This window comes from Lonchura striata, chromosome 5 (genome assembly GCF_046129695.1).
Source record: "Lonchura striata isolate bLonStr1 chromosome 5, bLonStr1.mat, whole genome shotgun sequence".
Lineage (NCBI taxonomy): Eukaryota > Metazoa > Chordata > Aves > Passeriformes > Estrildidae > Lonchura > Lonchura striata.
Window position 1 is genome coordinate 49,930,691 of NC_134607.1, and position 23,790 is coordinate 49,954,480.

Below are 23,790 nucleotides of genomic sequence, written 5' to 3' on the forward strand. Positions count from 1 at the left end.
AAGCAGCAGAACTACGAGTTCAGATGTATGGCTTTTAAATTGTTGGTGGTGCATATCTTAACAAATGCTTTACAAATGTTCGTGACTGTTTTAGGAAGATAATTATACAGGATAGAGAACTGTAGGCTTTCATTTATGTGGATAAATACTTTTTAGAGATAGATAAAAGATGAAAATAGACTATTCTTTTCAATTGCTCGGAACTGGAAAATTTTTGTTCTTGTTTAAATTATGTATATACTTATATCTCACTTTTCATAGATTGCATGTATTGCTCCAAAAGTTTTTGATCAAATATAGACTCAAAACCACTGTTGATGGTTTGCAATGAAAAGCAAATTTGAACAAGGCCACAGGTACAGATTCTAGCAGCTTAAATACTATTTCTGATTCTTAGATAGTTTAGGGAAAAATGACTAAGAGGATTATGAAATATTGAATCAATTCTCTGCTATCAAAGGTCTTTAACAACTCTTTACTACATATTTACTCACAGCCCTCTGCTGTCTAGAAAGAAAGGTGGAAAAAAATATTTTAAAAAGTAGCATTCCAGGCAAAGAACAGTGTTTCTGAAAGTCACATCTTTTCCTGGACTATGGATTTCCCACTTCCAGTTCAGAAGAGTAGTGAAAAATATTCTTTCCTCTAGATAGGAAAATGTGGTATTTGGAGCTGTTTTCTCAAAAGCTGTTGTGATTCCAAAAAACAGTCAAGCTACCATAATTTATGTTGTTGGCAAGAGCTGGAATCATGACACCTGCAATAAGTAAGCTTTCTATGTGATGTTGGGCAGTATCTCATAAATCACTGAGGTTTGCCAGCTGCTTGTCAGAGAAGAAAATCCTACATATAAATTTAGACCCACACAAGTGGTTTCTGGATGCAGGGGTTTGTGGATCATACCTTTTGATCCACCTTCAACACCTTTCCAATATTACACCCTGCTAGTGCTCTTCTCTTGGGAAAACCTCTTTATGGCTTTGACAGGAAAAGTTCAGAAGTCTGTTTTATAATGAAGAAAGCGCAGCAGTAAACTGGCAATCCAGCTCATTCTTGTATGAATTTAGTACATCAGATTAAAAGGAATGACAGCTAATGTTTTCAAAATGGTATTTTTCTACTTAGGTACTTTAAATTAAATTGAGATGTGTGAATAAAATTAGAGTGCCTTTCAGAAGAACTTGGCAAATCAATTTTTAACTGAAAGTTTCCACCTTGTACTGGGTCTGGCTGTGATAGTGTTAACTTCATAGCAGCCTGGATGATGCCTTGTTTTGGATTTGTGACTAAAGCAGCCTTGATAACACACACCAGTGTTTTGGCTGCTGCTGAATAGTGTTTGAGCAGTGTCAAGGCTTTCTCTTTTTGGGAGGGAACATAGGTTGGGCCGCTGACCTGAGCTGGCCAAAGGGATAGATATAACAGTCCATATAACATTGTGTTCAGCAATAAACCTGGGGTAGAGAAACAAGAAGAGTTTTGGCTTCTGAGGTGGCTTTGTTTGGAAACTGGCTGAGCATCACTCTACCTGTGAGTAGTGAGAAATTTCCTTAACTTTGCTGTTTCAGTTTGGTTTCTTTTTTTCTTCCCCATGTTAAAATGCCTTTATCTTGATGCAGAGATTTTCTTGATTTTGCTCTTCTGTTTTCTCCCCTTACCCTGTATGAGTGCTTAGATACTGGCAGATACCCACCATGCATCTGTACACTCAGGTATTGATTTTTTCACTAGACTGAAAAAGTTGCAGCGTTTTTTATTTGTAGTCTGTTCAATTAAGGAAATCTTTGATCAGCACCCCTCCTTTGAATACTCTCTAATAGCTTCGTAACCTTCTTGTGTTAAGGTGCCCAAAACTGCTTTCAATATTCTAGTGAGATCAAATCACTGCAGAATAGAGTGGGAAAATCACCTCCCTCAACTGGCTCACTGTGCCACAGTACTGTGACTTACATTCAACTTGCCATCTACCAGGACCCCCAAGTCCCTTTCCATGGTGCTGTTTTCCAGCATCTCATTCCCCCATCTGTTTGTACATCCAGGCTTGCCCCATCCCAGGTGCCAAATCTGGTACTTGCCCTCAGAGGAGTTGACAGCTCCTCTCAGTTTTGTGTTATTGGCAAACTTACTTTGTATGCCTTATGACCTGCATCCAAGTCATTTGTGAAGAGAACTGTCCCTAAACTGGAGTTCTGTAGGGGCTTGCATATAGAGGATGATACAGTTGGTTTCATATATGCATCATCTGCTACTTACCCACTCAGCATGAGTTATTGCCACCTCCAATACAGGGCAGAGACTTGTGTATGGTGATATACAGTCCTATAACTTTCTTTTTGAATGTTTTACTTGTATCTTCGTTCTCCCCTCTGGCTAAATGTATCAATAGCACAGACACTTACTCGGCTAATCTAGGGGTTTCAGTAGCAAAAGTACCTTACTGTTAACATTTTATGACTGGTTTGTTTTAACATGGGCTTAAAGATTAGGAATACTGTTTTGCTTCATTCATTGGAAGAGAATTGGAATACTAGTTTGTAAAGCTTATTTCAAAGATTACTCTTTAAAGAAAATAGGAATTCAGCCCAAATAGATATGAACTATTTTACTTGATAGATTTACTTGGAGAATTTTCAGCTTCAAATATGAGTTTGTCCTGCTGCATATAAGGCATACTCTGATGTGCTAAACCAAAGAAAAATAAAAATATTTTTTTAAAAAGGTAAATTTTTAGCTTTTTTCAGAATTTTTTTTCCTTTAGAAGAGCTTCCATTAAGAGACTTCCATTAACAGTTCAACCACTGATTTATAATTCTGAAAGCAAATTAATTTATTGTGGTCCAAATTGTTTTCAAACTATGTGTATTTATGTATTATTTTCATGTGTGGGAAGGTTTTTTTGTAAGTCATCTGTTTCTGGGCACAATAAGCACAAAGCATTGTACTCAAAGTGTGGTACGCATTAGAGTGTGGATGTAACTAAAGCAAGCAAACCTTATGCTGTGAATGCAGGAAGGTACCAAAATGTTTTTACAAGTTTTGCAGATCTGAATAATTAAGATATAGGAGACTGAGTAAATAATCTGCCAACTCTCTAAAGCTGAAATGTATCCACAGAGAAAACAAAAAGCTAAGAAAGCTGCCTTTCATCACTTTTTGTATTGAAATGATTCCTTCTGCAAATGTCTTTATTGTACCAAAGCATCACTGGGTTCACCATGTTTGTACAGACCTTGCTAGCTCTGGTTAAGGGAATTTTTCACATAAGCACACAGCAAGTATGTGAATAACTGGGAATGAATGAGGAAAGGTGAAAGAAAAAAAGAGAAAATGCCTTACTATGACAGGCTATCATTTGCTCATGGTATATTGTTCCTTATGAGGCTTGTGGTTAGTGGTGGCATGGCAGAGTTTTGGTTGAGAAAGCTTACTTGATAAAGTAAGACAAAAAGGGAAGGATGTAGTGCTGGAATGTATAATCACTAGGCTTTAAGGTATTTTTTCCAGTTATAAAGTTATGTATGCACAGAGACTAGATGGTTGAATTCTTTAAAAACATTGTTGCAATAAATGACACATTTTAAAGGGGTGTGAAAAAGTATTTAAAAAGCTAAAATAAGGTTGAGCACCGTCCAAATTATTTTTTAACCTTCTTCAAAGGAAAAGTCATTTTTAGAGTTCTACTATATGTTACATGTTTTGTTTTGAAGCTCCTGTACTTCAGTTAAAGCTTGGTTAATGCTTAATTATTCATTCTTTTCAGTTTATACTTGGTTTAATGATGATAATTTTATTTATAAAAAGTGAGTCACTTGATTTTAGCCATCTTCTATTTTTGTTTAATGTGAGAGGTAAGTGTCATATAGGAAACCTGTAAATACATGATAAATACATAAATACATACATTAGTGAAATACATGATAAAATACCTGTCAGTTAAGATATATGTATATGTAATGGTTTTAAAGCAAATACAAAATAGAATTCAAAAGCTGAAAAAATGTTATCATGTATGTATACAAAAATTTATCATGTGATATGATTTTGGGATATGCTTCTAAAACAAATTTTGGGATATTCTTTGGGAATGTGTTTAATTTGCAAATACTATTTTATTTCAATTTGTTTTGAGGAAGCAAAGATCAGGGTAATTGTATAGGCAGAAAGGTATGTTCTTGAATGTCAGGCAGGCTTTTTGGGGTTTGGGAGTATGGCTTCTTGATGTCTGAGTTTTACTCTATCATTCTCACTTTTCCTAAATACATTCCAAAAATATTGTTATTACTCATCATATTTATTGCAATTTTTCTACATTGACTGTATTTTACAGATATTGAAATACAGAGCAGATCAGCAAATAACAAAAGATTGAATCTGAGACATTGGTTTATTGCTTGGTTTATTAGTTTGTGGTTTGGGTTTGTTTGTTTTTTTGGGGTTTTTTTGTGGGTTTTTTTTTGTTGTGTTTTTTTTTTTTTTGTTTGTTTGTTTTTTGTTTTGTGTTTTTTTGTGTGTGTGTGTGCTTCCTTTTCCTGACTATACTATTTGAGGTGTATTACCTAAGTTATTTTCTGTGGGCTCATGTTCACACACTCCATTGCAGGTCAGTTCCTCCTAGAAGAATCCCGTCTGATAGAAGCAGCTGAAATGGCAAAAAAAGCAGCTGAACTTGATAATATGGAGTTTGATGTTGTTTTCAATGCAGCCCATATGCTCAGGTTAGTGCTTGTACATCTACCTCCTTGATTTTCCTTTTCTTTTGGAGGAAAAATATCTTTATAGCCTTTGCTTATACAGGATTCTTTTTAATGTCCAACAACTCTTTTGAATCATTCAATATTATTGCTAATAAGATACAAAGAAGTGTAATTAAATTGTTGCAGCATTTAGCACTTCGCATTTCTTAAATTCTCTTTATATATCATAATTTCCTACCTGCAAAACTTATGTTGTTCACAAGCAGGTAATGCTTTTTGCTTGCATATGAGAACAAGTGTTTCTTTTGTGAAGAACCTTCTGTAAGATTTCCTTTCACCTGATTTTAAAATTTTAGTGTGCATAGCAACTGAAAAGAGGAGACCATATTTCTCATCTGGATGTAAATAGAGAATATTGAAAATTTCTTTTAATATCAGTAGGGAACATTATGATAATTAGAAAACTAAATAGTCCCAGGCTGATAATTACTTGGAGATGTATAGGAGCAATTAGTGAAATTCTCAGAATCTATGATTTAAAATGTAGTCTTATATTTAATACTCTTCTGTCTGAACAGAACATAACTTTGTACTTTTTCTTTTAAAGCTGTCAGACCTGGTTATTCAATAACATTAAGCTCCTGTCTGTGAGTTTAACATTATCATTAAACTCACATTACTGTAATAGGTATCCCCCATGCTTATTTCTAACTATCTAATTATTGTCTATTTTCCACTTAACAGCTATAAAGATACTTGATTTCATTTAGATGGTATCTAAGGATAGAAAATGCATGAAAAAGGAAAAAAAAAATACACTTCATTAGCACAAAACAGTTCTTGAGATAATTTCTCTGCTGAAGATATCTTACTAGGCTCCTTTGTATTTTAGCATTTTAAATAAGAAATTAAAGAAAAAGAAAATACTAAAAAAGAGAGAGTAGAATCAAAAATTATTTTTAAAAAGTAACTTACTGCTTATAGATTAGAAAGGAAACCAAGACAATTGGCTCATTGGTAAACAACAGTTTGACCTGACAGAGGTCAAAGGATCCTTCTCCTGGATTATTTTGTGAATGTTATCTCTCAGGACAGAATTCAGTAATTTGAAACCTTTAGATTAATGTTACAAATTCACAGACAGAAGGCTAGCAAGTTAGGCATGGCAGCTGAATTTAGAAAGGTACAGAGGGGTCAGATTCCTGATTTTACTGAGTGTGTTGTAGAAGATGGTTTAGTGGTATGATTGTGTGTATTATAAAATGTGCTGGTATAAATCAATACTATTTTGGAAATAGGTTTAATAAATCTCCTGCTTTCTCTGTGAACACTGAGTGTAGTGTTCGAGGTCTTTGAAGCACATATATTTACATCTGGATATGAGTATTTTTTTACCTTTTAAGTAATAGCTATGCTGCTGTGCTATACATCAGCCATGGTTGCCCTACTTGATCTGTTTGGTAGTGTACTGTTCTTGGGAGGCCTTGACAAGCAATGAGCTCAGTGATTCTAAGCTGCATTCTCAATTTTTACTGTAAGTGCAAAGCCAAAACCTTCAAAAACAAAGAAAATGCACTAAACTGAAACACTAAAAAAAAAAATAGACCTGCTTTAGTTTAGCTAAAATCCCTTGTGCTCCTTTGGGATACCTAGTTGATCTAATTTTTCACTTTATACTCAGCTCTCTTTGTGGAAGATCATAGTATCTTCCTAATACTCTCTGAGATTCTAAAGTGGTCTGGAGGATTTAGAAAGAGTCAGGGTGGCAAAGCTGAATTCAGTGCTGACAGGTATTTGCTCAAAACCCCATGTGTTAGCATCTGATTGATTTTTTGCTATAGGTTATGATTTTGTTGTCCACCCTTGTTCACTGCTTTACTTAGCAATTAATTCAAATATATTGCTTCTGTGATACTTGTTGGACAAGGGCAATGCATATTCATTCATTGTAACAGAGCAGCTACAAATCCATCAGGAGTCTGGCTCTTCAGAAGCAGATGATTTTTAGGATCTTTAGAACAATGGAGGGCTGAGGTGATTCCAAGAGGAAAACAGATACCAAGACACAAAGGAGGATGGAAAGAAGAGAGTACTCCAGCTGGCACAGAGTGACACTGATAGAAACGAAATGCTAAAGACAGTCAGAAATGAAAGGCTGACATAATTTCAAGTAGGTGACCAACTGCTCTTTAGGTACCCTAGAGAGCTATAAAAACTGACTGGTAAGTGAGCTCGAATTTTGAATGAACTGCACAGCTGTGAGATAGAAAATACATTATAGAAGTTCACAGAGCATGAAAATGAAATTACTCTTGTGAGAGACATGGGATAAATTTTAAAGACATGTTGTGGAATAGGAGAACAGAAATTGATATTAATGTGGATGCTGCAAGGTTTCCAAAATGACTGCAAGATAATAACAGAAGCTTAGATTTTTGTATAGATTCTGATATTTTCTTTCTTGGACCAAATATTTTACACAGTGATATATTTTTGAGTTAGGAAGGAAACATCTTTCCTCTCCTACTACTGTTTCCATCATTAGCCTAAGGAGTGTCACAAGACTCAGGAATATGAAGACATTTCTTGGTTTACAGCTGTTTTGGATATAAAATAAACATACTATTTTCTCAAAATGCAATTTATTTTTCTAGTCTAGTGCTAAAATATTTTACTTTTTTTTTAAATCCCCCTACTTGCTGAAGAAAAAAAATAAAAGTGCAACCTAAATAAAAAATACCAACTTCTGAAAATTTAGAACTGGAGTGCTGCAAGTTAAATTTATTTTTCTTAAATTTGCAACAGAATTGTTAACTGGATCCAAATGCAGTAGCTGTATTTGTAGAAAGCCTGTTCTCAGTTTAGCAGTCACAAGAAGAATGTCTGCTCTTCCAATCAGATATTCCAGCATTGCTGATTTCCTCTCTTTGTGACTGAATCTGAAGAAAAAAAAAATAAATTACTTAGTTCTCTCTGTTTGCATTATTGAGAGACCTCCCCTTTCCTAACTACTTTATAGTTATTAATTTTTTTTCCTAAATTGCTTCTGTAGCAACTCATTAATGCGATGCAAGATGATTCAAGTCATCTGTAAGAGGGGGGAGATGTGCGATGAATGCAATTAACTTCTTTGCAACAGTCTGGTAACTTTTAACTTGCATAACACTTGTCTGCAAAATTCATTTTCTCAGCAAATTTGTTTTCCAGACAGCTTTCTTCAAGGGTCACACAGCTATTTGGGTGGTTCTTAGAGCAGTATCTGGTCATGTGTTTAATGTTTGTAGTGTTTGCGGTGCTCTTGCTTAGAGGAGTTGGAAGTCTCTGAGCCGAGCAGTGAGGCGTGTGCCCGATGCAGTTTGGTGGCTGAGCCCTGGGTTAGCAAGGGTTCCCTTTGCTCTCCTGGACCAGGTGAGCTGCCAGGAGCAAGGCTTCCTGTGGGCGAGGGAATGAGCATTTCTAGAATGAAAGGTGGCAGTGTGGTGGCACTGCCATAGTAATTAGAAACAGGAGAAGAATTTCACCTTGTCTCCACATGAAAACAGATTTAGGAAAAAGACCTCTTTGCTTAAAAACACATTTTGTAGGAAAAATTAATTTTCCAGGCTTTTGTGAGAAGGTTGTTCTGGGAAAATCTCATGTGACATGAAGTTGGGATGGTTTTAGGCTGTTGAAAACAGAAGTCTAGATTAGAGCAGTACTACATGTTTATTTTTCAGTGATTTTCTGCAAGAGTATTTTGGCTGTCCAGAATACACTGACCAAACATGGAGTGTAATAGCTGATACAGTATCATAGGCAAAACTTAACCCTGTGGTATTGTCTGAACGGATTATATTCATCCTTTATTTACTATCCGTGTGCTTAAATATTTAAGTATCTATGGCAAAGCATATAGTCTATATAGATTTTTAAAACAAAAAAGAACAACTGTGAATGAATGGTTCATTGCAACAGAGCAGCTGATTATAAAGCCTGATAATGTTGTTGTTACACAAAAAGATGCATTAAGGAAGCCATTCAGCATTTTAAAGTAGGAATTGCTGAAAATAATTTCTCTGTAGGTGTGCTGATATCTTTGATTTTACTGTAAAAATCAACAATCTGAAGCCTTGTAGCAAGCAGCAGGCATGTTGAATCTAATCCTTTCTCACTCACGTATCTAAATCACTCAGCGTTGGTGGTGTTTTTGTCTTACAACAGTATTTTTTCCAGTGAACAGTGTAAAAATCAAAATGAATGTAAACTGATTATAGCAGAGTGTCAGGAGAATCTCAGAGTGATGTGTCATCAAGCACATTTTTAGGTGTCACTCTTAGTCAGCTGGATATGGGGAATTGTTTGGTCTGGAAGCTCAGGTTAAGAAAATGAGAGAATAAAAAAGTGGAAACATTTTTTCCCTTAAAACAAGACTGGATGGTAGTTGTTAGTGGGGAAATTCAGATGTTTTCAAGGGCAGGTCTCATGAAGAGGTTTAGGATAGAGGTTAAAATATATATGAAATATGTATTTCATATATATTTGAAATATATATTTCACATATAAGTGAAATATTCATAACTATGAAAAAGTCTCTCTTCTGAACCTCTCTTTGCTCCCTTTCCTTCCTCTCTGTTTTTTATCAACATTTTATCTAATATTTTACTCTAATGTGAGTTATGTTACTTTTAATAGTGTCCTTCCATTATTTGACGTTGATCCAGAACTCTTTACCGCTCAGTGGTATAGGGTTACTACAATTTCCTACCTCTGTTCCTTTAATTTTTCTCAAGGGAAAGATGTTTCAGGACTCAACATAATTAATTTCTAGCTTAGATTTGCAGTGAAAATAGGAATCAGAATTCTGCAGCATCTTAGCTAAGGGAACTGTTGCTGAGTGCCCAAAAAATGGAACTAGCATTTTTCTGACCAGGTTACTGTGCTGTAGATTCATTTCTATACACTGTTTTTAACAGAGAATTATATTTTCAAAGTGATTTCCGCTTGGCAATTAACGATCCTTTTTCCAAGATGTACATGTGGCAGGAAAGCAAGCCTGCCACAGGCCTAAAGGGGGCACAGGATTTTAATGTGTTCCACACTCACATGCCAGCAACTCTTTTTGGAGGTGAAGTGTAGCATTTGTATTTGCCTCCTGGGAAAGGCACCTTGTTTATTGTATGTTATTTCACCACTTCAGAAGTGATTTGTGTCCTGACAGTTTTGTGCAAACAGGGAAAAATAAAAAAAAAAGCTCTCTAACATGTTTCATTTTACAGTGCCTGGCTGTAAATCCTGAAATTCCAAAGTATGAGATTATTTTTTTTTTGCAATCATTTGAAGTGCTACTGATGCCCAGCAGGAGTGATTCAGAAGCAGGTTGAATGAATATTTTTAGACATTCAATCATTTCTAACCGCTGCAACCACTGAGTCAATGATACATGTGCAAAGTAATTTAAAACAGTTAACAGGTATAAAGCAGGTTCTATTTAGCAAATTTTTAGTCATGAAGTGGTTTCAGCTTGCACAGGAATTACATTAGAAACTTCAAAGGGATTATCCTTTCTCCCTTTCTCCTCCCAAGACCCATAGCTGTAAAAACATGTTTGGGATTAATTGCCTGGCCATTTATCATGTGGCTAATGTTTAAAATCTGGATGGATAGAAACAAAATTAGAACACAATCTGATAACAAATCATGTAAAAGCTCATGTAATGAACAAGGTAAAACAAGTGCTCAGTTAATTGATACTTTTTGAACTAGCAACTGTTTGCAAAAACAGGAAAAGAATGAAAAAAGAAATCAAACAGCCAACCCTTCAGTCTTATCCTTGTTTTCTAATGTTTCCATTTTGCATCACAGAAATGCACCTGCAATCACATAACAAGTACAAATATGCTGAAGATCTCGTGTCCTAAGTCTCTTATGAAAGGACTGTGATTAACACTGTATGTGATTCATAGGAAAATAGCAGATGATAAGTTGCCCACCTGAGAGTCCTGTTTGGTTGTTCTTACAGATCTGCCATCTTTCCCTTGACATGTATGTGTTCAACTGATATTCATTGGATTAGTGGCCAAAATCAATAGTCAAAGAAAAATTAAGAAGGTGGAGACAAAAGGAGAAGAGAGGAGTTCGAGAGAAGTAATAAGAAAAGGGCCTGTTGAGACTAAAACATGTTTAGATTTCTTTGGCAGCATACTGCATTTTTGTTTGAAGACATTAAACTAAAAACTCAGGAGAAGAAATAAAAACTAAACTATGAGGAGCATGTAGGTAACCAGAAACTCATCTTATTCTTTTGGAATATGAGATTTACATTTAAATGCCTGGTCAGAATTATGTGAGTAAATGTTGAAATCAGAACTCTTTTTCTGAATTAATTGCCTCAATCATGGAAACCTAGTTTTTAGAAAACTTTATGTTCCCTGACTTTTTTCCTTTTTTTACTGGAATTATAGTGGTTTTGGTAGGGCACAAAGTGAGACACTACATTATGTTATAATATAGAGTTTCAGAATTTAAGTATGTCTGATAACAAAAAATGAGCCATATTTTCTTCTGGTGAGGACTGCTATATCTCTGCTTTTGCCTTAGATGAGTGTTCAGCCTTCTGTATTTCCTTCCATTATGTACTAATATAATTGAAGAACTAAAAAGAAAATGAAGTAACCAAAGAGGATTTGTGCTAATGGACATTCTCAACTATAAGAAAGCTCTTGGATTTACATATTTTGTGCATTTGTTAGGGTAATATCCTTAAACACCAGGGAGCAGTTGCAGTGTTTCGTTTTTACGTGTTCTTCTTTAGGTATGGTTTAATTTTAACACAAGAAAAGTGAGGTGTAACTGTATCATTCTTTTCCATCCTGATAGACAAGCCAGTCTTAATGAAGAGGCTGAGAAGTATTATGAAATGGCAGCAGGATTGAGACCTAATGTAAGTACTTTCTTAATGATATCCATTACATAAGTTGACAAACATGCTACTGTACTGACCCTTTGTGTTGAGGAGAACTTCTTGCTGGAGCATTTGATCTCTCAGCCTGTGTTATATATGTCCTCTTAGTAGTTAATTGTTGGGTAGTCAGATGAAGCTGTTCATTTGTCAGACCAATCACTGCACTTTCAAGATGCCTCAGTGAAGTGGTCTAGCCATAAGTCTTGGCTAACATACTTGGAAAAGACTTTTAGACTTAGATTTATTTATCTATGTTTAAATGTGTTAAGTTTGGAAAGCTTTTCCAATTCCATCTCTTCACTAGTAAAAGACAATGAAAAGATATCCTGTGAGCCACAGTTTTTAATAATACGTTTATGCATTTTCATCTGTCATGAACTTTTGGCAAATGTTGTTCAGCAAACATAAAGATGTTTATCTCTGATGTAGTTGTATATTGGCAAAGAAATTCTGTTTGAGCAGATATATGTAGGAGTAAGTGACATGACTTTTAAGAAGGGAAACTCATTTCCAATTTTCATTGCATCAGGAATTAAAGAATAAAATAGTTGTTACTTACCATTTTTTACTTTAATATTACATTTCTTTTCAATTACCTTCACATTTTGAGGAAAAAATCATGAATATAAATGGGGCAGAATTTATTTTAGATACATAACACTTTGTCTATACAATAAATCAAATCTAGGAAAATTTCTGTCACAGAAGTCTGTAGTGCCACATTCAAGGATACAAGTCAGCAAATGCAGTTTAAAAAAAAGGAAAAACCCAAGTTTGGAAAAAAAATACTTAGAAGAGTTTTCAGAGCTAAGAATCAAAAGCAACAACAAAATATAAAAAAAACCATAATAACTTATTCATATGAAATTACTGATTTTCATACTGTCTCTTAAGAACTCTCAAAAAACTACTTATTTCATTGCTTCATACTTTGTGAAATAACACTAAAGACTTTGTGATTCATCATGCTTGCATAATGCAAGATACTTTTGCCTTTTTTTCGAAGAGGGTACCTTAATGTTGAAAGTATTCCCTCAGCTGTCTGCAAATTGGTACAATTTTTCTTTTCTGTGCTTCATTGTATGCTCAAAATGCTTCTCAGAAACTAAGAAATAAGTTTATTGTGTATAACCCTATATAAATAAGGTTATATGTGTGAGGTTTCTCAGAGAGCTTTGGAGTGACTCACAGCAAGCTCATTAGCAATAGTACTTTAAAGGTTATGTATTTCTGATTATGGATAACAAGCTTTACATGTTATGACCAAAGTATCCTTTTTTGAAGAATAAGATTATCAAAACAATTCTTGTAGAAACTTTCTTCTAACTTTGATTAGTGTAAGTAAAAATCTAATAAGTACTGGTGTTCAGCTTTCTTCACAAGATAATTATACTTTAATTTTCTAGGTGATAGTTTAATTTTCTAGCTAGCATGGTGTGCATGTGGTTCACAACTTTTTAAGAATATTTTATTGGTGCAGAGTGGGAAACTTCTATCCATTTTCACAGCCAATATCAACTTTCTGATGACTTCACAGGGATATGTCTCAAAAATGTAAACAAAACCACAAGTAGTCATATATATTTTTCTTATTGTTATTAACTCTCAATTTTACCATACTAGTTTCAGACTGGAAGGTAAAGAAGCCACTTGAGGAGGCTTACTTGGTAGTAAGCAGTTTAATGCATACATAGTAAGACAGAAGCCCCCAATCTTTCCTAAGGAAAATGGAATGAAAGTGATTAAGAACTGTGTACTCCATGGCTGCATCTGTGCCGATAAATTAAATGTGCCCAGAGCTATTCTCTAGTGCTGACTGAACCAGCTGCTTAGAGTGTGTCCAGATATTGTCCTAGAGATTGCAGTGGCCAGGCCAGATGTAGAAACCATACTAACAGCCTGAAAATGCCCACAGTGGATTTTAGGATTTTGTATGTGGTCTGTGTATCCTCTCACTGTCTTACAAATATGAAGAATCAGCAAAATTATGTGAGTCAAAATGATAATGAAATATCTTTAAACATAATAAGTGCTTGAAGGATCTTTGGTTGGTTTTTTTTAGTTTTTTTTATATTCACCACTAATGGTCTAGAAACATTTATTGACAGAAAATTCAAAATACTAGATGTATTCGTGTGATGTAATATACAGATTCCTACCATTCCATGTATGTAAGCACATACTTATCTATGTACTTGTATGCATCTATTTAGCTGCTACCAAGTCTGTCCCTAAATTGCTTCCCAGTAAGAATGCTATGACACCATTCAAGTCTCATTGTGTGCAGTGGATCGGCCTTGTTACTAATACAATTAAATGCTCAAAGGGGCTGTTTAATAAGTGTCTTCCTTCTTCTGGTGCTCAAACAGTACTGTTTGATATGAGTGAATTTTGGAGCAGCATCCCAAGTAAACTGGCACTCTAATTTTTTTCAGTATGACTTTTTTCCTTTGGTTCCCCAGCCACTTGGCCAGATCCCAAGTGGAAGATCCATTTCTTTGTTATTAACTTCTCTCTTTCACGGTGCCAAGACAATTACATTATCACTTATTCTTTAGAATAACTTTAGACCAATGCCTGGCTCCTGAGAAATTTTCATCTGGCACAGCCTCAAACAGAACTCAGATTTTCACTCTCTTGTATCTATTTCTTTACAAATATAACATATTGTATAATATCTCTAATATTAATACTATAAGATACAGTCTTTAAGAGCAGTAAGAGATTTTAGTAATACAGTAAACATAGTCTTTTACTGATTGTTAGTGAATTTTTTTTGCTCATTTAGCTATCATGACACAGTTGGGTTCTTGGCATTCTGTCTTCCTTTTGCATCCCTTTGGTTTCTCAGCCATTGTTGTTGTTTTGGAATGAAGCAATACTCTATGCACAATTCCTCATCTGCTCCCTAATGTATAAACCCTTTGGATCCAGAAACTGCTCTGCTGAGCTTTTCTGCACCCATGTCCAGTTTAAATGGTCACCTGATTTACTACTTTCAGAGATACTTAATTGGCTATTTTAGTGATTTTTCCAGACAGCAGTCTCCCCTTTCGCATTTGTCTCCGAGACAAGCCCTTTTATTTCAGTGTCTCAGAATGGGAGAGCAACAATGAGCACCAATATGCCTGCATGTCTGAGTCACATTCCCATTCAACTAATCCATTTTTAGAAAAGTTGTGACTAAGGCAGCTAAAAACATTGCCAGAAACACAGTATTCAGTTACAGAAAATGTAACTTCTCTGAAACTTGCAGGCTTTGTTTTTAAGAGAGCAAGCATAAAAAGATTTCATTTTTGCAATATTGGAGATGATTCATTCATCACTGACCTAACTGTGAGAGGTCTGTGAATACAGTTTATTTTTTCGTTACAAGTCTTATTACAAAGAATTAAGTATTTTCAAAGAAAATATACTCAGTAAAGGAACAACTGAATACAGCAAAGGTGTGTTAGAATATATAGCCACATCTTGAATGCCATCCTTGCTTTTGGATACATGTTCTGTCTGCAGATGGTGAAAGAATTAAAACACTGATGCAATAGCTGAGCCAGTTGAAAAGGAGCTTGGGTGCAAATTAAAAACAAGTCTGGCTGTATTAGTGTTTGAGATGTAGATCTAGCTGTTTTCTTAATAATGTTCACAATTGGCCTTATTTACAGTAGGTGGGGATTTATCCTCCATAAACGTAATTTCCAGACAAGTTTCAGAAGAACAGTATTTTCTCTAGAACACACTGCTGCTTTGAAGATGGGAACAATTTGTCTTTACTGAAGAAGCAGGCAGTCTCAAGCTATGTCTATTTTAGCTTTCAGAGAGTCAACTTCCATTGGACAGCCAAGGGGTAGAAAGGAATCAAGGAAGCAATTCAGAAAACAAACCTACTTTTATTTGCAATCAATTATTTCTTACAGGACTCTTTTCTTCCTTCCACTCTGTAGGTAACCTACAGACATTAGCCTCCCTAACCCCTTGATCTTTATGAATGCTTTCCAAAAACTATGTTACTGCATTGTATGTTGTACCATGATCAAAACAAAATCATTTTAGAGCCTTCTCAGTGAGAAACACGTGTTCATTCTAGCAGTGTTGGCTTGTGTGTACATTAATCACATTTGTCTAGTTTTAATAAATTCAGTTGCATGAAGAAATGAAACCATAAGTTTCTTGGACATTTATACAGTAATTAGTGTGAGTATTGCTGAAGAAAAGCTGTATTCAAAGATAATTTCTGTGTGCCCTACATATTGTAATTTCCACAAACCAGGAAATTGTTTTAACAAGTCATTAGGCACTCTAAAATGTGAGCTTTAAGCTTGCTTTGTTGTGGAAAAAGTCAGTCATCTGGAAACTGTCTTTAAATTGCCATTCTTTACAAGAGTGTGAGATACAAACTTAAGCTTCAGCCTTTGTTCAACTTTTAAGATATCATTTGTGTAATAGAGCTGTGTTTCTAATTTTTTAAGTCTCAGCCTGCAGCAGCCAGTCTTTAAAAAGCTGCTCTAGAACCCCCACATATGGCCAATGTCTTTTGAGAAGAAAGGGCACTTTGAAGTGTGACCTCAAGAGTATTAAATGAAAGAGAGCTCACCAGAGCCTTAAGACTTTGAGCCACCACCTTGAGCTGATTGGCTTAGGAGCATTCCTCAAGGAGGTGTCATGACCTGTAAGTCACTACCATCCCAACCGCATATTAGTGCTGCCTGCAATCTGGAGCTCATGACAGCTTTAAGCCCCATGTCATCAGCACATTGTCAGATACAGCTGTTTCCACTCTACCACTTCAAAAGGCCTTGATTAAATGTCTTACTGTAACAACATACATAAAGACACACACACAGAGTGAGGGGGAAAGGAGAAATGTACCTATAAGCAAAATAAATACAATTCCACTAGATGGTTTAATCATGATGTGGGGGATGAAACTATTTTTTGACTTGAAGGGCTTATGTAATCAGTTAACACAATATCATATTAAAAAGCAGTTTCTACAAGTGCTTCTTTAATTTTTTTTCCCCAATGCTGGAGTACAGATTTCATGCCAAGGGCTCCAGGCTTGCAATAAGTTCTACCTCAAGCTGTCTAACTGGTGAAAAAAGAATGCTAGTGATTTCTACATAATTGACTGTAATTGCATAGACAACTTAGAGATAACATGCTTTCACTGCCTTCTTAAGGAAATTGTTCATAATTCATGGGGTTTATTCATGGCAAGACTTCTAAAAGAAAATACTTCCACTAGTACATACATCTTTAAAAAAGGAAAGTAAATGTAGCATTTTTGTCTTGAAACATCTATAATCAAGATCTACTTTATTATATATTTTTTCCTTCAATGTTTCTGTGCCAAATTTTCCTATGATTTTCTCATGAAGATTCAGTAATTGCCTCACGTAGCTTTACCAGATTTGGCATAATTGTGAGCAGAAAAGCTTAAATGCATTTTGCCTGTTTTGTCAAGGAGGTGTCCTGTTATTGCCATGGAGAATTTTCATAAACTTTTTTAAGAGCTTATGCTATGTTTAATCTATTGATTATGGCTGTAGTGGATGGTTTAACAGTGATTCTTGCATTGTCTGCCACTGATCCTCAATTGACACAAAAACTGGCTACACTGGATCCAATGTCACAGCAACACTGTGCTGTGCTCCAGGGATCCCTGCAGATCCCTGATCAGCAGTGTATCTCCTGCTGTTTCTGCAGCTCTTTCAAGCACATCTACCTAGTCCTTGTTATTCTAATGCAACTGGAGTGCCTTGCCATCCATACTCCTGGTTTCTGGAGCATAGTACAGATAAAGCTGACATAATTCCCTAGAAAAATAATATATGTATGGTTTTAACACTGCATTATTGTCAGTAAAACATGACAATTTACAGCTGCAAATCCTTGTTTTAAAATGTTGTCCTGCCTGTTTACTTCTTTATTCAAAATAATGAACACCTGGTAATATTTTAGCTTTATCTACTGGTGCTATGGCATGACCACTGAGCTGTATTTTTAAGTACTTAGCATCCAGCAGATCCATCTGTTCAGTTGTCTGCCTGTACTGAAAGTGGAACAGAAGGTGCTTCTATTGAGTGCCCGTGTGCCCTCAGAGATGCTCCCAGCTTCTCCTGCCCTGTCTCAGGGCTGCACATCTTCCCACTACCAGCACCAGTTGCTGCTAAGCCTCGCATTGTTTAAGGTTTCCTCTCAAGCGTGCCAAACTTTCTGCCTCAATAATATGAATGGCTGTGGATTCCTTCCAGCCCAGCAGGGCTCTTGGCCTCCTGAAAATGACTCCTTTCTTTGTTCCTGTTGAAGGTGTGAGGAAAAAGAAAACTTCCCAGGATCCAGTCCTTCCTCTCTTCCTGCTAAAGACTGAACCAATTGTTACAGGGCATGTAGGACTTTCAGGCACTAAAATAGGTCTTGTGGCATCCTAATAAGAAGAATAGGCATGACTGATGAGAACTATATTTCCAGATGACATGTTTTTAATAGTTTGAATTTAAACAGAAACAGGGGTGAGATGCTTAGGCATGGATCAACTCCACTGGGAGAGGAGATAGTGGAACATCCTTATTGAAAAGAGGACATCATTCTCTGATCTCAAAAGGTTAAGAGAGCCCTTTCTTGGTTACTGTAAATTGGTTAGACTGTCCCTATTGAAACATCATGAAAAAATGACTCTGATACTTGATATCAGAATATCTGTGATATTTTTCAATTTACATAGTTCAAGGATGACCTAGCTTAAAGGTTGTGCAGAATGGAAAAATTCAAGAAAATTAAGTGAATGCAAGATTCCCTTCATTTCAGGTCTTTAAAGACTCTTCAGTATTTACACAGAAATAGCAGTATTTCCCCATGTAAAGAGTTTATCCATGCATGAAGTCTCTCTGTTCCTCCTGAGTTTTGTAAAATATTATTGGTCCCCAGCTCAATTTTCTTTTGTTGTTGTTTTGCTTCACCCCTTCTTGTCTGGGGCTAAGTCCACGGTACATACATTATTTACATCCAGCTATTGGTAGAAAACAGCGTTTATTCTTTTGAACAAAACTATTTATTTCCGTATTTGCAATTGTATTTGTTCAAGGCACTCCAAAATATTTTTATTACACATTTGGGGGAGTTCTTGTGCATAATTGTCAGTTTCAAGACAGGCTTCTGTGTTGCTCTGAATCTTAAAGTATTCCTACTTCAGCACAGATTAGTGTCTCCCACATTAAAAAAAATACAACACAAGAAACAAGAAACCTCATGTAGTGTTTTCCATCCCCATGATCTCCATCAAGGGAGAAAGAAAGAATACAGGCTGTTGGAATGGGGATACTTACCTGTACCTGAAATACAATATCAGAATGAGTTATATAATTTGAAAACCGATTTACTCAGCTGTGGAAAACACTGAATTTCCTTTGGGAAATACATGAGAATATTTATTGCCTTACCCCAGAAAATCATATATGTGTTTTCTCCTGCACTGTAGCAGCTCTGTAAAAGCAAAGATTGAATGTGCTTTGGGGCAATTATAGAATTTTTAAATCTAGTTCTCAATATTACGATCCATCTTTGTGTAAGATGCAGAGGAACAAGCTGGAAATCCTGTCATTACAGTTCTCATCTTCACTGTTGTGAGAGTTAGGTTATGGGGAGTTGATTTGTACTCTCCTGATTGTACAAGCAGTTAAACACAAATGTCTAAGATCAATTGGTTTGCTCAGTGTAATTTGTGAGTTTTGAAATTGAATTAAAATGTGTTTAAGTTGCTGTTTATTCCCATCTAGAACAATTTGTTGTATGTTGATATCCTAATCAATCAGAGATGTTTTGTCTGTGCAAGTGCTAAATGACTGAAATGAAAATACATTCATTGAAGTTTCTTCTGTTTATACAGATATTGTATTGCAATACCACCATTGCTTTATTTTGAGTTGTTTCTGTTTCTCCTGCATATGTGAAATAAATTGGACTCTCTATGTTCTGATTTCATATGGAAGCATGCAAGCACCTATGAGCTGTCCTTAGCTTAAAGTTTTCCAAGCAGTAAGCTACATACCCAGAAACACTTGGCAAAGTAAGCCATAAATTCATTGTTATGGTAATTCAGAGTGTTTTTAATTTCATTTTTAGCTATAAAAATGTTTACAATTTTCCCATAAATATTAGTCCTTCTACAGTCTATTGACATAATGTATTTTCCAAGTCAATCAACTTCATGAACAGTGAAATGTATAGACATGCTTTAACTAAAAGGGGAAAAAAATGTTGGAAATAGTAATCTATATACTAACTCCTCTTTTCTAATTTATTTAACCTTTAGGACTACTTTAAATAATCAATTTCTCTTACCAACAACTGTTGAAACAGTATTTTTGTGCTAAGAATATAGTTTGGGAGAAAGAATGCATACACTATTTATTTAGCACACAGGTTTTCAGTATGTCTGATGGCAATCCCTTGTGTGCTTGCTAATAAACTATTTTCTTCACAATAGAAAAAAAAAAAAAAAAAAAGGTACCCCAGAGTACTTTGGTTAGTGCAACCATTTTCCATTCTAGGCTCTGTTGCCCACAGGTTCAAAATGTTATGTGAGTAAATCTCCAAAAAAGAAAAAGACCATGTTTTCACAAAAATCATACATGTTTATTGTTGGTTTAGTGTGTTTCTCAAGAAGTTAATCAGAGAAGTATTAATTTATAGATTCTGTTTTCTCTGAGCACCTACCTGTGTTCTTCTTGTACCATTAGGTAATGCAATCCTTGAATAGTTCATAAATTCTCCAAAGTGAAGGCATTCTCATAAAAAATAATACTTGAGCTATTTTATTGTCAAGATTTTGATTCAGAAATTTTGGAGGATTGCATCTCAGTTAACTTGAATGGAAATCTCACATTATTTTTAATATGTATTTTCATTATGCCAGTCTTTATCTCATGTTCAGTCCACCATCAAAAATGCTTGAGGAAAAAAAATGATGTAAAGTCAGCTAGGCCTGTCCCTTGGAGTGCAGATTTGTTTCATCTAACATTTTAGAACACTAAGATTTTTTTTTTTTTCCTACATCTTAGCAACTAGATACTCTTTTTTTGCTGTCCTTACTCTTCAAGAATGAAAAAAACTGCACAATGTTTGTGTTTGTACTCAAATGTGATGTTCATTTACTGAATGATTTGAAAACTAGGATTTTGAAATTAATTAATAGGAAACTAAATAGTCGAGATTTGTACTATTGAGTTAAATAAAACAAATCATTATGCTTTGAGATGTGAGAGGTAGTAGTTTGTGAAGATGCAGTCTGAAGTTGTGGAATTGAAGATGGTGTATCATGGACAGATTTATGCACTTGATTGTGATTTACAGTCTGATAGTAATCCAGCAGGGGATACTGTGCTTCCTACATTAGTTCCTGGAGAGACCAAGATTGCCTTTGCCTGGTAAATTTGCTCTTGGTATCAAACAGAAATAAAGTGCCATGAAATAGAAAACTCACACCAGTAGATTAGCATTTCAGAAATTAAACCATCTGTTTGAACTCGATTAAAAGACAATCCAGCAAGGCTTTTCCTAATATAGTGTTCTAGTGCTAATTCTAGAAACAATGCAATTAGAACTCATAAGAATGTGAGTTTAATGCCCATTAAGTAAACCCGGCAACTATGCATTCTCAATAGGATGTTTTGCAATAAATAACTTCCTAATTTTCTTCCTAATCTGTAGTTCTCATGTGTTTCTCAATCTAGGAATTATTTTTACTTGTGTATTGACATATCCTACTAGATTTCCTCCCCCTCCCCACAAATTCTGGAGTAAGTTATTCTCTCACAAGATGGTTTTGCTGCAAGTGGTCTTCTCCCCCACCCTCCCACACCTTTGGGTTGAATGTGATTTTGTGTATGGCAGAGAAATGCCCTGTATTGAGGCTGGTTTTGGTCTGAGAATAATTGTACATTTGCACACTGCTGGGAAGGGGATGGGTGGCAGGTGTCTGTATGAAAAAATTTGCTTTGAATTTGTTTTTAAGAGTAACTTCAGCATCAGTTTGAACACATTTTTGCCTCAGAAAATTAGTCCAGAGATCAGTTGCCTGCAAATGAGATGGTGCAGTGGGGAGGGGATGGAGAGTTGCTTGTTCCCCCCAAGAACAGTCCCTTTTTGAGACTGTCTGAACCCCACTGTTTATTGGTTACCTCTTCATTTTTCATTCACATGATTCTGTTTACCACCGTTAGTGTTGCTGGAGAGCAAATGTGCAATCCATTGTACCTACCTTATTAAATGTCTCCCATACAATGAACAGCTTTATTACTAAGCTGAGGAAGTTTTACTAATTCTTCAGGTGTTCCAGTAAGGATTGTCTTCCTTAACAGTAAATAACTTTAATCTGACATTATGGTTTGTAACAGTGCCAGTTGCCTCAACATCTGGCTGCCTCAAGCTCATTGCAAACAATTACAGTATGAAAGAAAATATAAACTTCTTTCAATAAAACAGCAACAGTAAATAAAATCCACAATAAAACCCCTAGATTAAATTCCATAGGAAGATGTGCTGTATGTCTCTTAGATTTTGTGGAAGTGAATGATCAATATATTTAAGGGGGAGTTATTTGGTAGAGCTTTATTGCAACTCAGTAGTTCTACTTCATTTTTTCACATTTTGACTGCATTTAAGTGCACTTAAAATTATCAGACATTTTCTGTCCTTTTTGGAAGATCCATGATCCTTCATTAATTCTGTTTGGAAAATTCTATTCAGATAGCTGCATTGCTAGAGTTTTTTTTTGCTGACTAGTTCACGAGTTGAATGTTTAACCCATAATAGAGGAAGAAAATGCTCTCTGAACAGAGACTGTGGAAATTGCACAAGAGACAAACTTTTTGGTTTGGGTGGAAAAATCAGCTTGAACAGAAAGTTCACTGGTAGAGCCCTAAGTTAATTTCTGTGGGAACCTGTGGTGTTCATATAGAATGAGTGATAGTTGTAGTAAAAATTGAGGCAAAATAATCTGAGTCATCAACTACAAAATTGCTTAGCAATTCTACTGGCTCTGGATTATACTTTGCCCTCACCATAGAGGGCTTTTTCTGGTCCAGTTGGGAGCAAGCATTTGGTTTCACTGAATAATTTCTAACACTGAATTTCAGAGGCCGGAATTGAACTTTGATTTCTTGTGCTAGTCTTGCAAATATAAATTGTCCTCTTGTGCCTTTAGAAGTAATTAATTTAACACTTTTACAAAAGGAAAATATTCATATTATTGCTTCATGTGTCCATTTCTTAAAACTTTAGTTTGACAAATAAAGAAAACTTCTGTTTGCTAAACAGCATTTGTCAGCATATGCTGCAACAAGTGCAGTCTTTCAGAGTAGAATGTGTCATTTACCACTGAACATGTCTTGCTATTAATTACTGTAAACACATGTGTCACCATTCAGATGTGGTAAATAAGGCTACCCTAGCTGCAAGTAATTTTAATTTTTTAGAAGTCACAACCTTGTAAAAACCTAGTGAGCAATTAATGGTCTTACTATTAATGATCAAAAGACCAAATTTTAGAAACTGCAGCCCTGAAATCTTTAAACTGTAAGAATAAAAATTAAATCTGTGCACTTATTGTGGAAGTTAATAATTTTAATATGTACTATGCATTTAATTGCTAAATGCTGTATAGGGGACACCTGCAAGTTATTGGCTGCCAAGAAGCAAGGCATGAACTTTTATGAATTACACAGAACACTGTAATTCAGCATTTTGCAAAGGACCTCTGGTACATGCCTCTCTTCTCAGCTGGTCTCATAATTCTGTGCATAAAAATCAAAATCAAGACAAGTTTGGGCATAAGATTATTGCATTAGGTAAAAAGCATGAAAGTGATAGGAGCCACATGAAAAAGGACAAAGAGTAGAAAAATATGCAATGCCTCAGAAACTCCTAGCATTTTCTTTTATGTAATGCTCTAAAACCACTCTTTGTCAGTGGGCTGTCTTAATAATGATTGTGCATGACAGAAGCCTTAAAAAAATTAAAGATATTATTGTTCTTTGTGCTCAGAGAAGGTATGTCAAATTGCATAATGGTTTATACAATGATCCTGAAAACAATCCTTTTGACCATAAACACTTAAATAGTTTGAGAAAACATACAGTTATACCAATATTAATCTGGTTC

The 23,790-nt window shown here is 35.3% G+C and overlaps 1 protein-coding gene across 1 annotated transcript in view; it reads left to right on the forward strand.

Annotated features, from left to right (window-relative positions):
- Nucleotides 1-23,790, forward strand: part of TMTC2 (transmembrane O-mannosyltransferase targeting cadherins 2) — a 235,404-nt gene that overhangs the window by 201,001 nt on the left and 10,613 nt on the right. Inside the window, exons 10-11 of the mRNA XM_021528041.3 lie at nucleotides 4,601-4,715; nucleotides 11,550-11,613. Of these exons, the coding sequence (XP_021383716.1) occupies nucleotides 4,601-4,715; nucleotides 11,550-11,613 (179 nt within the window). The remainder of the gene's footprint in view (nucleotides 1-4,600; nucleotides 4,716-11,549; nucleotides 11,614-23,790) is intronic.